General features: G+C 37.4%; 1 protein-coding gene across 1 annotated transcript in view; it reads right to left on the bottom strand.

Annotated features, from left to right (window-relative positions):
- The window catches only part of IFIH1 (interferon induced with helicase C domain 1), a 50,336-nt gene that overhangs the window by 17,427 nt on the left and 12,687 nt on the right, over positions 1-20,222 (bottom strand). The window contains exons 4-5 of the mRNA XM_037044581.1: positions 8,764-8,868; positions 2,994-3,214 (exon numbers count right to left, since the gene is read on the bottom strand). Coding sequence (XP_036900476.1) covers positions 2,994-3,214; positions 8,764-8,868 — 326 coding nt within the window. The remainder of the gene's footprint in view (positions 1-2,993; positions 3,215-8,763; positions 8,869-20,222) is intronic.

Raw genomic sequence — 20,222 nt, 5'->3', positions numbered from 1 at the left:
GTATTAGGGAACGGGATTTTTCCTTTCTAGCTCAAGGGTTATAATCATGCATTCTTGGGCCAAACACACAATGCAGGTTAGGTTATTTACTGGGCCATAGATTTCTGACTCAATCAAAAATAATTAAAGCTAAAATGACTTTTAAATGCAAAGAAACGGGATAATAAATTAAAAATCTATGACATACATGAAAGAACCCATGGAGGAATTTCTATTAATCCTTAGAGAAAAATAGTAGGGAAGCAGATCAAGCATTGAATTCATATCCTTAAATATCTATACAACAATGCAACTGATATGAATAACTATGAGGATAATTTAACATGTAAACATGGCTGCAAATCTGAATTCATAAGAATCACCCAGACCCATTGGGGTAGGAGATTTCCGACAAGAACTTAGCCCTGAGAGAACAAGTCATTATTACAAAAACAAAGGTGTATTAGATGAATACAAAAAACACAAGACCTGAAATCACCAACCTACATAGTGATGTGAAGAAATAAACTTAAGTAATTATATTTAGGCTCAAAAATTAACTGCAAAAACAGAACTGAAGAGGTCTATTTTAACAGGCTCTCAAATGAACTTAGGCTTTTTAGGTTACAGCAAGCGGCAGATGAGTTTGTGGGTGACAAGGCAAACCCAGCCACGGGCCGAGTGTCACATCTAATCTCTCCTCAACTCTGTACTGTAGGACTCTATAGTATTTTGTTCAATACTGTGTTTTAAGAGGGTCTGAGATAAATGTCTGGAAAAGTATGAGCACTCAGGGTGATGGACAGTCTGGAAACCACATGATATGAAGAACAGTGAAAGGAACTGGGGGACTATGTATCCCAGGGACCAAAAAGAAAAACAACTTAGACGTTGCATACTGCTTGCTGTCTTCTCCATGTGGAGGGCTGTAATGAGACAAGAGATTTACAACTTGACTTACTCTTTATCATCACAGGGAAAAGAACTCTAACCAATGACAGTGGCTTCCAGAGAGACAGATTTTGATGAATACATGGAAAGTTTTCAAACAGTGTCAGCTATTCAAAGAATAGATTGCACTGTCTTGTTAGAAGGGAGACATCCTCGATATAAGAAGTTACTCAGCAGATGTGAGAGAACCACTTGGCAGTGGAAAAGAGCTGGATCTTGAAGGTGTCCCTCAAGTCTAGTAGTCTATGACACTGTGGCCTCATAAAGGAAGTGAAGGAAGCAGATGAATCAAAAATAACTCCTAAGTTTTGAGGCCCCAAACTTTGGAGGAAGTGGTACAACAGAGAGACAGACGAGCAGAAGAGCTGTTTGAGAGCGTAGATGAGACTTCTGTTAAGCGAATGGTTGGAGTTCAAATGGCATTCAGCACATCTGTTTAAGTGGCTCTGAATCCAGTTAACTTTTGTTTTCTGGACCTGACACTTATTACCCTCCTCATTGGTTAAAGAGTACAAAATTTCATTCCATTAATTAGGAAGGTGAGGAGGAGGAGTGAAAGAAAGAACTAATACTCACTGAGTTATTCCTAGGCTATAGCTAGATTATCTCATTTAAATTTCTGAACAACTATACATGGTGGTATTATTTTATTCCTTTTACAAGTGAGAAAACTAAAGTGAGAAAAGTTAATAATTTGTCCATTGTCAAACACCTAAATTTATTGTAGTCCAAAAGATATCCTTAATAAAAAGAATACATTAAAAGCTACATGAATATTTTAAAGTATCACCATTACCACAAAAGAAATAAAGCCATTAAATAATGTGCATACAAGTCTAAAGGAGAGGTCTTTAGGCTTAGCACATATACATATATACATAATACATTTGTAATTTCATGATGGAAATCATTCAGATCATGACTTCTGAATATGTTTCTTTAGTCCTGAAAACCAGGTTGTGCCCTAGCTGGGTGGCTCCATTGGTTCAAGCATCATCTCATAACCCAAAAGTTGCAGGTTCGCCCTGTCATCAGGGCACATCCCTGGGTTGCGGGGTTGATCCCTGGTTGGGGCGTGTGCAAGAGGCCACTGACTGATGTTTCCCTCTCACATCGATGTTTCTCTCCCTCACTCTCCTTCTCCCTTCCTCTCTCTTTAAAAAATCCATAAAGATGCCCTCGGATGAAGATTAAAAGAAAAGCAGGTTGCACTGAAGAACTTTTATCAGAATAGAAATATAAAAGACACAGAAAAGTCGCATAGTATATTGCTACATTTTCTGTAAAGGAATAACTGAAAATCTAGTTACCATAAGTAACGGGGAAAAAAGACTTTCTGCTCATGGAAAAGTATACTCAATTTTACTTCCTAAAATGTTAAAGATTAATATATTCAGAGTTTATAAATGTATAAATCAATAAACTCTCACTTACTTGAATAAAGCTCAAATAACTAGATTTTGTTTAAAATGAAGGAGATTTATACCTGTTTATGAAGACGGCTTTCAAATGCCCCAAGATATGAATTACAAAAGAACACCTCAGTTGCATTTAATGATACATATATCTTATATATACAAAGTCTTTGAAAACTATCTATTTAATCTAACACAAATCAGCCAAAATTAATTTAATTTTCTCTTTCTCTTAAAACAAATTATATACATTCTGGATAAGGAGTACTTGTTACCCTTGACTAGGAGCCAATGGTCAAAGAGAATCTAGAAGACGATATTTGATCCTAGACTCTAGTGATATTTCAAGGTCATTTATGTTCACATGCAGTGAGAGCTTAAATCAGTACCAGGCAACCTGAAAGAATATGTGGGTAAATATACTCTTTATAAATAAGATAATTTCATTTAATTTGGTTTCATAGAAAGAAATCCATTTTAAAGGCTAATAACTAAGATATTACATATAGCTTGAAAAGCAAATATTTAAGATGAAACAAATTGATAATTTTTATAATGAAATTTGTGTGATGTATTGTTACAAATGTCACTATGGAAATGCTTCAAAATAATAAAATGAAAATAGACAACTACATGCTGTTCGAATACCTTATTGACAAGGACTATAACTTTTCCTGGTTCAGATGCTTTTCTCTTCTTGTCCAGGTGATCCTTGGCAATGTAAATGGCCACTCGGGTTTTCCCACTCCCTGTAGGGAGGCATATTATGACATTCTTTCCCTCCAAGGCTGGTTGGGCAACTTCCATTTGGTAAGGCCTAAGATGCAATTCTGGCTCAGGGGATGCTCTTGCTGCCTTTTCCTCTTCATCTGCAGGAAGATAAAAGGAAGAAAAATAAGGGAAAAAATAATTAAGGGAATGAGCGATAAAATGACCAAGGCTAAGAAGAAACCTTTATCGGGAACATAGGTCTCTGTGTTTAAAGTGCTTCTCACGTACGTTCCAAACCAATTCATTTCCTATTTTCTGCACCAAATAGGTGTCAGCCCACTTTGTATTTGCAGGATAAAACCCAGGAACTCCATCATGGAAGAAGCCTGGAGGGTGGACAACATGTGGGAGTCTTTTCACAGAATGGGTGAAGCCAAGGGGAAAGTACAGAAAGGTACAAGATTGGCAGTTGTAGTTCTTAATGCAACAGACTTTCCATTTCTTTGCTGGACCATTTCCAAGTGTTTCTTTTAGCCCTTTCACCCACAAATCAAGAGGAACTGGGTAAGCAGGAACCATCAGTCTTCCTTGTTCTGGATTTCCCCCTACTTTTTATTGTAAAAAAGATTTTATAGCTGATACTACTCTCCTTTTGAAACACTTTGTCTAACAACAAAACACCAAAAACCTGTACACTGATCCATCCATCCATTTATCTATCATCTCAAATATCTAAAAATGGCAAAAAAAAAAAGCAGTCCTGGCTGGCATAGCTCAGTGGTCAGTGGATTGAGCGTGGGCTGTGAACCAAAGTGTCTCTGGTTCGATTCCCAGTCAGGGCACATGCCTGGGTTGCAGGCCAAGTCCCCACTTGGGGGCACATGAGAGGCAACCACACATTGATGTTTCTCTCCTTCCCTTCCTCTCTCTCTAAATATAAATTAAAAAATAAAATCTTTTAATAAATAAAAATAATTTTTAAAAATGGCAAAGAAAAAAAAATTGCCAGACCGGTGTAGCTCAGTGGATTGAGTGTGGGCTGTGAACCAAAGGGTCACCAGTTTGATTCCCAATCATGGCGCATGCCTGGGTTCCAGGCCAGGTCCCCAGTGGAGGCCCCATGAGGGGCAATCACATACTGATGTTTGTCTCCCTCTCTTTGGAAAAAAAGAAAAGAAAAATAAACCATTTTTGGAATTTGAACCAACCAGATTAAACAGAAGCAATATTATAGACAAAGGGAAAAAAATCTTCCCATACAAGCCTTTAATTTGTAGGTTTTCATACAACTAAAAAAGAAAAAAAATGTTCATTTCAACTGGATTGTGACTAATTTTGCCATTTAGTTTTAAATTGTGATCTGTATCACTTCCTTGTATGTATGTCTGCACTTACATTTTCTTGAAACTCAAAGCACAATTTAAAATATTTCCGATTACATAGATTTCTAAATTTAACATACCGATAAAGTGAGTACTAACATACACTAATTTCATAAACATTTGGATAAAATCATTATTGTACATCTTGGTTTGAATATCTTTTGTTTAGAAGTGACCATATTTATCTATACTAGCCAGGGGAAAAAGATATAAAAATGTATAACTTATCATGTGGAATGCAGTAAAATAAATATTATATCAGTTAAAAAGCCTAACTCATGCTTTCTGTAGTCATAGGAAAAAATGAAATGACAGCACTTATCAGTATTTCATTACACATGAAATAAGTGTCCGTTCCCTTATCAAAGACCTCAATAAAACTAAGCTAACATAATCCCATTAAGTTGAGAAAAGTTGCTGATGGTTCCATTTCAGCAAAGGGATGATTCTATTTAACTGCGTTTTAACTTGTGATAGTACCACCTGAATAGGTAGGAAAATTCACACCAAATACTACTTAGGAAGAGTCATCTAGTAACCTAGCAGGAAATTTGCTTTCTCTGCGAATGAGTAAACACAGATGCAATACATTTAAGTTACCACTGGATCAGCTGCTGATTCATTAAATATGATTTTCAGTAAAAACTCATTCAAAATCACCAACATTTAAAAATATACAAGTTTTTTCCATGCTTATTTTGAGTCTGCATCCATTATAGCAATTCACCTTCTATTATATTTATGGAGGTTCAAATATATTTAAGAATATCATTACTTCTCTTAAGTGGCTGTTATATATGATCAAAATCTTAGTATTCCATCTATATTATGAGTATTTGTTACATGACTTTTCTAAAAAGGCCACAATATTTGTAAAGGAAGATGTATTTTAAATTGTGTTTAACAACATCCAGAAATTTCCTTTGATAAATTACTCTGTGATAGAGCAAGTCTGTTAAAAGATATTAGTGAATTCTCTTTATTTAATTTAACTCTAGGTACCTTTTTGCATAGATTTACAAAAATAGTAATAAAATTCTGCTTTCCTCACAATAGATGCATGTACTTTAAAAACCCATCATTTTCCCCTTTTGTTTTCATGTTTTTCAAGAGAAACTTAGATCAATTTCCAAAGTGTCTTTCTCAGGAATCTAAAAGTAAGTCAAATGAGTAGAACATCAATATCACTCACACACATGTACAATGTACTAATAAATTAAAGTCAACTTAGACTGTTGTAAGAGCCGCCATGTACAAATTTAAGTCTGGAATCAAAGTCACGACATTTCACTGCCACTTAACTAGTCACGTACTACCAAGTCACTCTGCAGTAACTTCACTGGGTGCCTGTTCCATCCACGTGTTCTCGGGAATACAGTCCTTCTCCTCAAGGACCTCAGACAGAGTTCAGGGCACTGCACTAACAACATCTGGCCATTAGAGTGAAAGTTCAATAATCTTCCACATTGTTGAGTCAAATCTAAGAAACTCGATGGGTGTCCCCAAGTTTAAAAGAGAAGCACAGAGTGAATATGGAAAAAATTAGAGTTGGATTTACTGTGAGAATAGCATCCAAAGAAAAAGAGCTGGGTGAGTGTTAAATATTCAGCCTGATTCTTGCCTTATCACATCCTCTGACATAGGACTGGAAGAATTTATCCCCATAAGCAATGAAAAGAGAATTTTCTCTTTTCTGTTACCAGAAGGAGAGAACTGGACTGGTGTCAATGAGCCAGCAGCCAATTTCCTTTATAAAAAAAAATGTTTGGGTTGTGTTTGTTTATTGTTTGTTTCTTGTTGGCTCTCTTTGAAAAGCAAAATCAATTAAATGCAATAATGAAAATGGCGTTTTAAATATGTGTGGGTTTTGAAAGACTTTGTGCCCTTCCTCTCCAACAAATATTGACAAAAGATCTTAAAATTATGCTATGCCATATAAGCGGTCAGAAAAATGAAATCAAATAGGGCTTAAATAATAACATTCTATTGGAACTGCACCATGTGGCAAATTTCATTCTCACATTGATTTTGACAGCTGAGTTATTCTTGGAGAGAAAAGGTCTGTCACCGCATGTGTTTGGAATTGAAAAAGTACTCTTTTACCTATAGTATGTAACCACAAAAAATGCACCATTCCAGCTGGACAAGTTGTAATGGCTATTACCTAGAAATAGTAAGGAAACACTTTCTACATACCAAGCCAATTTGTATTCCAAAAAAAACATGCTACTTTGTGTTAAGCAGTATATCTCTCTAAAAATGAGAAGCAGAAAAACAAAGTGCCTTCCATGGTATAATTAGAATATTTAAACTTTGAAAGCATCATTAATTATCTTTTACTATGGCATCACATTTCACAGAGGATCATAGAGGTCCTGGTGCTGGTCACGTCCATGATCCTGATGGCCTACTACGTAACCTCTGAAGGCAGACAAAGGCCATATGGAGGATGGCCTGTCACATCCCTGCGACACCATCCTCGAAGGTTAAAACATGGTCTCAAATGCTGTAATGCTTTTCAGTGATTCAGTATGCGTTGACCAATTAGTGATTCATCTAAACCTTTAAAAAATTGATTTCTATTTCATCCTATATCATGTACCTAGAGTGGAAAGGAATTCCATAATTTTGTAATTTCAGAATTCTACTACGCACTATGCAAAGCAATTCTTTTTCCTAAGCACTGACCCATCTAAAACGTCAATGCATAGCCTGTGAAAATGTGTTTGTCTTCACATGTATTTGCCTTTGAAAATGTATTTGCTTTTTAAAAGTAGGTTGCATTTAGATTTATCACGTCTTTCATGCCACACTGAGGACTGAAAATTAGTAAACAGTTACATTTGCCAGCATCTCAACCAGATAAAACACCCTGCACAGAGAGGAGAGCCACTGAATATCTATGGAATAAGTGCATACTGTTGAAAAGCCCTTACATGCACAAATAAAAATTAGGATGAAGCCCAGAAGCTTAAAACTACCCATAAAATGCTGCATATTAGCGAGAGTATATTTGAATTCTACAATCAACAGCATTTAACTAAACATTTATAACTAAACAACTGTATAACAAGCATAGAAAAAATATATATAATCCACAGAAATAGACACATGGCAAGAACTTAACAAACACTGACTGCATTGAACAGAAAATGAACGAACCACTCAGTTAAAGTTAACGTTATGGCTGACATTTGGTGAACTGGGTTTCCTCAAACCAACTCGTTACAAGGGATTCAGGAGTATTATTGGCAGAAAAGACATTTAAATAAACGAGATGATACGCTCCAATTTGAAAGCTTTTAGGGCAGGTAAACATCCTTATGTAAATTATTTTGACCCTTAAAGACTATTGGAAATCTAAATTTCTATCATTCTCTGAGAATGCAGGATGACCTGCAGTACACGACATTTTCTAAGGGTTTACTACAACTCAACTACAAAACAAACAAAGACTAAAGTAATTTGTTTCTTAATTTGTAAGTTTCCTATCGCTTCTTAGTGGCCCACATTGTAAAGCACTTTTTGTTTGTAAATTATTAATTTTAATTATGATATATTTCAAATGTAGACAAATACAGAAAGGTGTGTAACAGACATCCAAGAAGTAACTCATCCCCCATTCTTAAAAGACGGTAACATTTTAGCTCAGTGATAATAATGGAAATGTGCATTCAAAGAACAAAAAGAAGCTCTTTGAAACGGATCGGACCGACAAAAGTTGGGAAATCTGATAACAAGACACGTTGCTCAAGTGTGCTGAGGCACACTCTCATTTATTCCCGGTGGGCTGTGTACCTAATGTGGAGAGCAATTTGGAAAACACCTACTGAAGTTCTCATCTAGTGACAAAAACACTTTTGTAAACTCTATTCCTATGCAAGAGAAATTGGAACTCTTTAGGTGTACATGTACCCTCTAGTTCTTCATTTAAAGAGGGACTCATATTTTTTATTCAAAATATATTTTAATAGAAAAATTCGGGTTTGGAAAAATGTACTAAAATACATACAGAATTTAAAACAGTCAAATCAAACGAAACAGATTCCACAAATAAAGTAGATAACACGGTTCCATGGAAGGTGGCCCCTGCCAGACCAAAAAGATACCCACTGGATCAAATTTAGAGAGCTTGATTCTAAGACTTCTGTAAGTTGTACTTTTAAAGGAAGTGCATGGCGAAGTTCCAAAACTGTTTCAACTGTAGAGAAGAATTGCTTTGATTGCATAAATACATTTGGGAGGGTAGGAACAGCCCCCATGCTTTCCACTACATGGCGTCTCATTTCACACTTTTTAAGGTTTACACAACAGTGAGGCAGTACCTGAATCACTTCCCATGGTGCCTGAATCACTGCCCATGTTGCTGTTATGTCCAAGACTTTCATCTAAGCAGTTGACACTTCCTTCTGCCAAACTTGTGTCTGATTCTGCAAAGGAAAACATTTTAAAATATTTTAAAAATATTTCCGAGGATAAACATATTTTAACTGCACACCTCTACAGCACCCAGTACGTACAGTTCGATACAAGTTAGGAAGGCACACCCACATAATTATGAATAAAAGGTAAGAGTTTCTGGCAAGCTACATTTACCAATTTCACTTTGAATGAGAAGTTGCCAGGTAGCGAATCAAATACACAACCCTACTCACAGTACCATACATCCACTACGAGAGCTCATGCAAATTTGTAAGGACTTATGACTTTTGTCATCCCCCCCTTCGTGTAAATTTTGTTCTGAAAAAGACCTAGGCTTGAAAATGCCACTTAGAAATATATTACAAAGAAACTATTGAGTTATTTTCACACAAAATGGTAGTTAATGAATAAAGTAAAAAATTAATAAAATATGTTGATTCACTGGTTAGTTATTAAAACAGCAGTTCAGTAGCAAAAAGAACTTCAAAATATTAAAAATTTGCTCAGGAAGAATATCACTAAAATCTGGCACTGCAATTGTGCTGGAGCTTATGTGAGGTTGTAAATACATTTTTTTCTTTACTGTAATGAAACTGAGCTTCTACCAAATGGTTACAGTTAATGTGAGTGGCAAGGACATACCCTTCCCTTGTCGATCCCAATTTTCTGTTTTTAGTACTCATTATCAATTCCTTTTGAAAATCTTTCCCTCAAGGGAAGACATCCCTCCTCACAGTTTATTTCCAAGGATTTTTTCAATCCAGTCCTCAAGGATCATAACTATCGCCAAACTGGTACCAATAAAGGGAAGATGGCTACAAACGCTGCCGTTGGAATAGGAAGGATCTGTGAAAACTGCTGTGGCAGTTGCTGTGTCTAACTTCCTCTCATTTAAAATGAGGCCGGTACAGTCTTCCTCCTCATAGCGGGTAACTGTTGAATAACATTAGGTAAGATCAGCTCTTAGCACTTTGGCTTAATTACTGGTGGCTGGAAAACGAAATAAAATCCAAGTATTTGGTGTATTTCCAGAGTAAGAGTTTATTTTATAATATTCTTTTTACCATTTATAAGAACATTTTATAATACTTATATTTGTTAGATGACTATTACTTCATGCTAAAGCTGCTGGACACACTAAATAAATTATACCGAAGTAGCCTTTAGCCCTTGAAAACTAGTCTGGGTTTCACACATTCAGGCTGGAAATAGAAATGGGTGAAAAACAGGCACATAGTATGTTATCAATAAAACTCCTCTGGAAAGAGTTAACATAAAACTCCCTAAAACTACAGGTCTCTTCTCTTTGTTTAGCCAGTTACATTTCAAAGTCAGGTGCACTGAGGTATAATTTACACATTGTAAATGACTCTTTGCAGGTGTATAGTTTGATGAGTTCGATAAACGTATACAGTTTGATTTTTCCTTCACTGTAAAGTCCCCTCACCCCGCTTCATACTCAATTGCCTCTTGCTGCCCACTGGCAGTCACAGACTTGGTTTGTCCCTATCCTTCCGTCTCTTCCATAACGTCAGATAAATAGATTTCTGCAACAAATAGCCTTTGTGTTTAGCTTCTTTAACGTAGCAGAGGCAGTTTGAGATGCACCCACGTTGCTGTTTATGTCAGTAATTTGTCCCTTTTTACCGCCGACTAGTATTCCGCTGAGCACCTGTGACATCTGCAACCTCTCCTGGAAAACCTGAATAAGCCTATTTAGCTTAGAAAATATAGAAAGTAAAACCAAGGCCAATTAAAATGTGAAATGTCATTCCTGATAGGTAAAAGCAAGCTAATAAGAAATTTGTAGAAAAATTCTCAATAGACAGACATACTGTTTAAATACATTAGCACAACATAAATACACTAATGTGAAAATACTGTGCTTATCAGTTGTCGTAGATTAGCTCTAAAACTCAGATTTGAGGAGTCCCTTTTGATCACACGGGAAAACCTGTACATCTCACTGAGAGAGTTTAAATATGGCACTTTGCAATTCCCAGAGGTACGCCTTGTTAGAAGCTCCGAGGAGAGTGTGGGGTAGAACTGTCAAGCAGAAGAGTGTTTTGGGCAGATGTACTGATGAAAAGAGAATACGACTTGTAAGAAAAAGCAAGGTGAAAAATGAAATGGGGAAAATGTCAGTGTAAGGATAACTCTCGATCTTAGAAGTAGAGACCCAGGTTTTTGAGGCAAAAAATTAAATTTTAACATGGTTTTAATTTGCTGTATTGAATGTGGTACTGAGAAGTGAAAACAATACCACAAATACAGAAAAATACTTACCAATATTAGCTAAAATCAAATGCTGTGTCTTTAACTTTCCAACTAAGTGTAATCTAAATGGAAATTATGTTTGATTTCCACTTCATTTTGTAATCACTAGTGGTTAAACCATCATCTTAAATCTGCTCCGTGTAAGTGTAAAGTCAAGACTTTCCCCAAGCTTTGTTCTAACATACATACAATTTGGAGAACCTATTTAATGCAATGTACACAAATCATTAGTGACTATTAACGAAAGCTGCTGCCAAAAATAGGGTATTATTAATTAAGTTCATTATTTGGGTTATTTTCATCTAAAAAATAAATCTGCAATGTGTCACTGAGCACTGTGCTCTCACCGACACAATGTAAATTACATTGTAAACCTTCAGCATCCTGTGTGGTAGATACCCATTATCGCCTCCGCTTTACGAGTGAGAAACCACAGGTCAGAGAGGTGAAATCGTTTATCCAGATCACACAGCCAGAGAGCTGGAAGTCCGCAGTTTCTGAGTCTCGGTCCTGTTCCAGAGCCTCTCGCCCTGTGCTGTGCCTGGCTGGTGGTCTGTGTGTGGCTCTGTGAACCAGCAAACAAGCCTGTATGCACACTTCTGAGAAAAATAAAGATTTTTAAAGTATCTAGACATTTTCATTGTAATGTCAGATTTTCTATCAATTTGAAACAGCTTGTCTTTTTTAAATTTCATGTCTAGTTTTTACTCTGAAATGTAAAGCTCTTTTGAATTTAAGTACAGTTGACACCCAACATTATATTAGGTACAGGTGTAGAACCCAGTGAGATTTCACATTTATATGCCTTACAAAGTGATCACCACACACAGCTTGTCTTTGCAAGAAAAAAAGTTAGATTGGTTTTTGTTGCTAATATTTCTCATCTCATCCATAGACTTTGGTTAACTTTAATTGAAACGTCCCATTTAATGTTATGAAACATTTTTCTGCACACAAATAAAAGAATATTTCTATCCTGTTGACAAAATTAATTTTAATAATTTCTGCTAGAGATCATTATGAAAGTGAATATATTTGTCATTTTAAGGATATATAAATTTCCAGTTTCTCAACATGGAGATAATTTTGTTTCCTAGACAGCAATTTCTTATGCATTTGATATATCTTTTATTTCACAGAAATGTAAGTACTATAGATAGTAATTTTAATAACAAAAGAAAATATATTATAAGGTATTTCCCATAACATTGAGAATGTTTTTCTCAGAGCTTTTCTTCCTGCATTCATTTTCAAAAATCATGTTAGACACACACACCCCCCACCCACAAAAAGCCAGACTTAGAAAGTGTTTATGTGATGCCCAAATTAAACCAACCTATTGAGCTTATAAGCCAAAAACTACTGCAACTGACTGTATAGAAATATCTTCCTTCACTCTATACTTTTTACAGTAGGTCAATCTGAAGTTACAACCAAATAAAAAAGTCGTGTGTCTGTCTGTGATTGAAAAAGAGACCAGATAAAATAGCGTCCATGGGAGACTGGGCATCACCCTGAAGGCAACACGTGCTGTGAAGTCAGCCCGACCCATCTCCGGATCCATGCTCACAAGTGATGTAATGTTTTTAAAAAAATCTTTAATATACACAGTATTTTCTACTTTTTCGTTTGTTGTGAGAATGATTCTGTTAGATCAAGGAAATGAATCATGAAGAAAAACAAATCTTCACTTCTCATGAAGTTGCAGCTTAAAGAGGCTTTGAATATTGGCATTTTATTACATAATACTTTTAGCTAACTTTTATATAGGTGCTATTTCCTCTATGGAAAATATCAAAGCTAGTTATGAAACAGATCAGAAAATGCTGGTTATTTCTGTTAAAGAAAATAAGTCATTCATATCAAACTCTACTGAAATGAAGAAAAATGATGCTCATGTAGTTAAGAGAAAGGATTTTCTCTAATAATTTTGTAAACAACACACAAAAAAGAACAGCTTTGCTTACGAGGACAGAACCAGTCCATAAGCCTTGGGTAGGGAAGAGGGGGAGTCTCATTTTGCTACTACAACTTCAATATTTTAAGACAAATATTAACTGGAACCTGAGAAATTTCATATTTAACATCCTCTGGACCTTAAATACTTTAAAATATTTTTAAACTATTTAGGAACCAAAAATATTGAAGTTTTAAAAAATTCAAATGAAAACCTCCTGGTTGAAGGCCTTTTTAGATCTATTTCAATGTAAAGTCTGCCCTCTGCTGGAAAATGCTATTATAACAATTAGTCGATAAGTTACATTGCCTTTTTTCAAAGTAAAGCCTAAATTTCATTCCTTAAGATACAAATTAGTTCTTACTTCTATTCCTCCTAGGTCATGTCCCTCCTCTTTTCAGCCTTGATGTATTTCTTAGCTCAGAGAACATTCCTCCTTTCTTACCTCTGGTCTTGGGCTGTGGAGCAGTTCGTTTGCTGGAACGTGGTTTTACCTCACGGTAGGAAGCCGTGCAAGGGGCCCTGTGCCTACCGAGAAAGAAGGGCGCCGAGAGGTCCGGTCCTCCCAGGAGGCCGTGCTGATGGGGTCGGTGAATACTCTAATTCCACTTGCCACAGTAACTTTATATTTACTCTAGTAGTTCTGACCTCGCGCACTTTAGCTTCACCTCTTCAGCCATCCCCACCTCCCCTCCAGTTGCACCATCCCCTGCAGCCCAGGCTGGCGAAGGCTGCCCCTGCCACTCCCAGCACCGTGCACGTGTGGGCACGCACAAAGACGGCATGGACTTCTCGTGTACTTCACTTTCTTACTACTAATAATACATACTTCCTTTTCTTTGGAAATAACTTAAATCTTTTTTGAGAGGAAATAGATGACTTTTATTTTCAGCTCCATGTATATGGATCTGTGCGTGCGCACGCACACACACACGCTCACATTTTGGTCTGTCAGATTTTGCTCTCCATGCCAGGGAACATGTGTTCCCACAGAATGGAGAGAAGCCACCTCCACCCACCTTGCATATTCTCTCCTGGATCCAAGCTTCTAGGAAATGAGTTTCAGGGGCGGGGGGAGAGGGAAGCTCTCCCAGAGCCAAAGGCCCACATGGCTATCCATGAAGCTCCTTGTTCAGAGCATTTATACTGCTGAAATGTTTTTGTCAGAATGAAATTTGAATTGTGTCTAAGTATGCTGGCTTAAATTGTATCTCTATGCCCTTTGGCCTTTAGAATTGGGTCTCAAAGAGAAAGACAGTGATTAAAGTACAGAGTTCTGGGGATAACTGGACCCACTAGGACAACCCATTGGCTCACTGCCAGTCAGTGCCAGAGGCAAAAAGTCCTAGAGCAGAGTCGCTTATGAGTGATGTGTCAGATGACCACACGGAAAGTCTTGGCAATAACAAAGTTTAGGGCGACAAGACAGAAGAAGATAGATTGGAAATGTCTTCAGCTGACAGGCACCCTTCGGGAGGAGGTGTACAAGTTAAGCAGACAGAAGCGGGCACGAGGAAAATATGTGAAGAGACACATTTAAGGGTGTCCTGGTTAATGTTCAGAAGTCAGGCTCTTGTGGGGAAAGGTCAGCATTAAAAAGTACCAATTTCCACAGTGTAAAAGTTATCACCATGGCTGAGTTGAAGCTACCAGCACGCTATCACTGGGTGGAGTCAGGAAGTCCTGTCCACCTTTGGCTCCTTTGCAAGCCGGTATCAGCCCATTGCAGCACCACAAAGAATACATTCCCCTAGTTAAGGACTTTCCGACGAACATCATCTGAGATGATCACACATGCATTGTGCCCATATTTTATAGTTGTTCAAAGGATGAACGGTAAACTTTTAGGAGTATTCTTTTAAAGCTGAGGTACCTCTGCACAGTGGAATACTACTCGGCAGTAAGAAAGAAGGAAATCTTACCCTCTGTAATAGCATGGACAGGCCTGGAGAGCATTACACCAAGTGAAATAAACCAGTCAGAGAAAGACAAGTACCATGTGATTTCACTCCTATGTGAATCTAATGAGCAAAATAAACCAACAAACAAAATAGAAACAGAGTCATAGATACAGAGAACAGACTGACGGCTGTCAGAGCGGAGGGGGCCTGGGAGGCTGGATGGAATAGGTGAAGGGATTAAGCAAAGAAAAAACCTCACAGACACAGATAACTGTACGGTGATTACCAGAGGGAAAGGGGGCGGGGGGTAGAAGAGAGAACAGGGGAATATATGTTCATGGAAGGAGATCTGACTTGAGGAAATGTCCTCATTCCTGAAATATGAATGGTAACCCTCCTAGGGCTATTATGCAATTGTAAGTCACATAACAGACCCAGACGGCTCTTGGTAGGTTTTGGATGCAGTACAAACCTATATTATTTTTTAAAAACACCAATATCAGTCAGTCAGTCCGCAGCAGCGGCATCTCTCTCTCCCCCTCAGCTCAAATTCCTACCTGCCTTTTGGATTGCCTCAACAGTACAATAATTAATGTCACTAAAATTAGAAAAATATAGAAGCAAAGGAGAACTATCTTAATTCAAGCCACTCCTGCAACAGCCTAGGTGCCCTGACCCAAGGGTACCCACCCGCTCTGTGGATTACCTTTCCCACTAAGGTCTCAACCACTACGTGGTATCTATTTCTAGAGATTCTAAAAATTTCCAAATTTCTAGAGATTAGTGCTATAGAACATTATTCTGGTCCTCAAGTGCAAGGATAAATTTTGTGGCATTTTAAAAGAAAATAGTATAGAGCAAATCTAAGATTGGGCTTCGGTCTATAAAAAGGCAAAACAAAACAACAACAACAAAAGTGCTACAACAGATTGGGCCAGGGAGAAGGAGGCTGTTTCGTAAAGGTCAATTTTTAAACCCCTCCTGCAGAAGATGATCTATGCAAAATATATCCACAATGTATTCCAAAGCATAATGTCACCGGATAAACCTAAGGAGTGGAACATATGGGGGAATATGAAAAAGAAGGTATTAAAGTCTGAAAACAAGCAGGTTGGTAAGCTCATTAGCTGGGGTGGAATTTTAAAATCTTCACGTGAACGAATATATAAATCAAAATATACACATGCATCCATAGGCATGCGCACTGTATATTCACACACAGCACGTTCTACTCCCTTACATTAGACTGAACAGTGAAATTACATTTTCTTTAGAAATGTAAAAGCGCCCTCTGCTGGCCAATCTGAGTATTTGCATTTTCTAGTTTGACAACAGCAAGATCCAACAGAGAATGATAAAAGAAGTTTGGGGGATATTCTTCGGAGCTCTGCATCAAAGTAAGTCTATACCAAGTACAAAAATTTTATTTAGTTGAGAATCTCATTTAATTTACTTTCATTTTATTATAGAGTATTATTTCCTGAAACAGTATAATAAAAATGTTGATGTAAAATAACTATTCCCTTGTGACAAAGCAACAGACAACTAAAACTGATTGTACTCACAGAACTCTTTTATTATCCACTTACAGAACTCTTAAATCCGTATAATTATGTACTTGCTGTAAGTAAAATGTTTTTAATGGCATAAAGTGAATGTAGGCTTTGTGCCCTCCGTTGTTTTCTGGGAATGTGTGGGCTACAGACAGAGACACGAAGGTTTTCCAATATTTTCTTGTGATATGATGATCAGTGACTTAAGAAAGCAGAACTATAAACCCAGTGTTACAATCCTACTGATAGTCTGAGGACTATTCAAGTATCCTTTAGAAATTATTGTGTTAACTTGGAAAAAAGGCAGAACAACAAAACAACCACCAACTTTTGGTATTCCTTAATCAACCACTTCTGTTTTATGGGAAGCAGCTGGAAGGAGAAAAAGAGAAGAAATGCCGGCCCCAGGTGAGGAGACGGGATGCAGTCACTCTCCAGATCCGCCCACTACCGAACGCTGATAGGTCACTGTCCGCACGAAGGAGGGGCACGACTACAACGGATTTCGGATTTAGTACTGTTACTAACGGTGGTCTGTCCTCCCCCATTAGGTGTATTAATGAGTAAAAGGAGCTAGAAACAATATATGAGGAATCTTTGCATTAAATTATAAGTAATTAACACTTGTATGCACTGAATAAAAAACTTAGAAACTGGTTCAGAAATAAAAATTACAGAAATCTTCATTTGAAATTGGAAATAATTCAAGTTTTTTTTTCTTTCTGCATATGAAAATTCATATGTGCAGATTATGTGCACTTTAAGTAAAAGTTTCTTTCAATGCCATTTTGGTAACTGTTTTTGAAATCTTAACACAATATATTAGAATTCAAAATAAAGATGATAAATTATTTATATCAAAATAAAATTATGCAAATGCATATTAGAGATTAAGGGGCACTTTCACATTTATTTTGATTGTTAATTGTTAAAGAAGTCAATGTAGGCAAAATTCTTCCAGAGTAAATTTTGCAAAAAGAAATAATTAATCAAAATAACTCTGTAACTTCTTTGGGTTCATAGTATTTTACAACTTATTTGTATCAGTACTTTAAGTTCTGAAGAGCAACAGGAAAATAAACAGACACTTGGAACAATCCACAGCAGCAGCGTCTATTCCCTAACGCAAAGACACTGCATTTCCATAAATAGGTTAGTCTTTGGCACTGCTCTGGAAAGGGCCAGAATGGTCCCAGTCTGCTTTGAAATCTGCATCACAAAGACGTTCCAGATGAGAAGAGAGTTCAAGTCTGTGTGTGGGATGGAGTCCTCAGGTTCCTGTACATCTTCCTGAACACGCGCATATCTTCAGACTATTATATATTTTAATAGTCTGTTCTTTTCTTTCATAGCACTTGCTATGGCACTGTTGCATGGCACGCACTATGCAGCTAATACAGTGACTACTGTTTGCCTGACACAGCCATCAGGTGAAATCACTGTGGGGGGAGAAGCCATTTCTGCCCCCTAGTCCCCTGGATTTACACTCCAGGGACACCACAACTATTTGTTAAGTGAAAGAAGTGAAGGGAAGAGAGGAAGGGAGGAACCTCGGGAGGGGAAATCCCGTTCTGTTCTCTATGGTAGTTACTACGATCCAGATTTTTTATTCACAAGATGAAGCTTTAAGTTTTATATTAAACAGTAAGAAAACAGAAATTTTAAAAAAGATTTGCTTTTAACTTTGTCCACTTTGAGACTCAGAATCCTCCACACATAAAGTGCAATCCAATGGGATGCATTAGGCACCCTTTGAGGAAAACCTTATTTGAGATGCAGGATCATTTCCCAGCCTTTACTCTGTCTTTGGTTCTGTCCAGTGTGGATTTAGAAAACAGCCAGGCACCCACAGAGATGTCAGGCAGCCTACCAAAGAAATGTATTGAAAGGTACAAGCCCCAAAGTTACATAGTGGATTTTGGCATTCCTACCGATATAATTTTTGAAGAAAAGCACCGTTGCTCAAATGAAACAAGAAAAATCTTCCAGAAGTCACGTTTAAAAGCTTTGCTTTCCTAGACATTAACCCTCGCTGTGGAAGGTGCAGTCCAGGACTGGCGGGAACCGCAGTGCTTGGGAGCACCACAGAGAGGCAGAAAGAGCCTCAGGCCCCACGCAGGACCCATGGAACCAGCATCTGCACTGCAACAAGACCCTCCTCCGGCTGACCTCAGGAGCACCGTGCGAAGAAACAGACACCACAAACAAGCCAAAGTATGGAGCAAAATCTAAAAAATACTGGTACTATCCATGACAAAGGATTGCTATAGACAGTTCATGTAAACCAGCAAGAAGGTGATAAAGGACCTAATAGAAAAACAGATAGGTAATTGACAAAAACAGCAACAAAAATGAATACACTTGTAAATGTTTTTCACTAGGAATCAAAAGAGTCAAGTTGAAACAATAAAATGCCCAGTTGGGAAAGTGTTAAAACATCACCCATGCCTGCGTCCACAGAAGAGGCTTCAGGGCAGTAGGTGCTCTCTGTGCAGCTGGAGGGCCTGTGAACTGATACCAGGTCCTGGAGTGAAATTTGACATTAATTATCAAGTGTCTTCACATTGCAGAAATCACTTGATCCAGAAATTCCAATTACATAATACATTAATGAGTTACACTGAGACATGAATACAAGAGTTATTGTGGCATTATTCACAATTTAGAAATGTGGAAGCATCATAAATGTTCAATAATCAGATAATCAATTATAATGCATCCAGCACATAAAACTGTCTTTCAATGTTTATAAGCTATTCTGTAGAACACCTTGAGAACACAGGAAAAGTGTCATTGTAGATAAACATCCAGGTGTGTAAACAGATGGGAAGGATACACACTGGATTGCTAAGAATCATGTATCTACGCTGTGGGGGCATGGCTGACTTTGCACGTTTCTGTCTCAAATTTGCTGTAAGGCAGCCACGTTACTTTTCTGAATCACAAATGGTGTGCTTTACAGTGGTTGCTGGAGTCAGCTTCTACCGGCTCACAAGGGCCAACTGTTAAATTTTCAGAAATTTTGGGAGCCAATCATTGAGGACAGTCATTAAAAAAATTAAGCTACATAAAGATATTGATACAATAAAATAAATTATATTAAAACAAAGGTAATGAATGCTTAAAGCCCATCATTTCCTGATCGTTTTACTATATCGTCTATGATGTTGAGGCTATTGGTGCCTCTACGATGAAAATGCTACACAGCGGTTGGACGTTTGAGACCAGCCTTAGTGGGAGAATTTACACCATGGAGATTGGTATACACTGCCCATCAGAGCTTTTTTCTTTTCCCCAGAGAGCTACTTGTTAGACACGTATCGGCACATGGCAGACTTTAAGTATGTCTTGAGAAACCAGAATGTGGCCCTGTTCGGGAGACAGAAGAAGAGAGAAAGATTCTGTCACGAACGAATTAGGGAGAGGAACATAATTAAATTAGTTTGATCCTTCCAGAGCTGTTTCACATCAAAAAGCTGAACACGGTATCTCATTCTCACACTGATTAGTTACTGCAATTCAAGCCAACGCCAGTTAAGCACCCGCTTGTCTTCCTATCAACAGCCTTGGTTTTAGTCTCTGCTATCCAGCTGAAGCTCCCTGACATACCCTAGTCTGTAAAGTAGGGGGCAAGGTAATGGCCTTACTTCATTATCAAACCCTTGGATGAAGCA

Source organism: Sturnira hondurensis, unplaced genomic scaffold, assembly GCF_014824575.4.
Source record: "Sturnira hondurensis isolate 20B ecotype Veracruz unplaced genomic scaffold, ASM1482457v3 Scaffold0004136, whole genome shotgun sequence".
Classification (NCBI taxonomy): Eukaryota; Metazoa; Chordata; class Mammalia; order Chiroptera; family Phyllostomidae; genus Sturnira; species Sturnira hondurensis.
The sequence above is the reverse complement of the archived record's forward strand: the minus strand, read 5'-3'. Positions and strand labels throughout refer to the sequence as shown.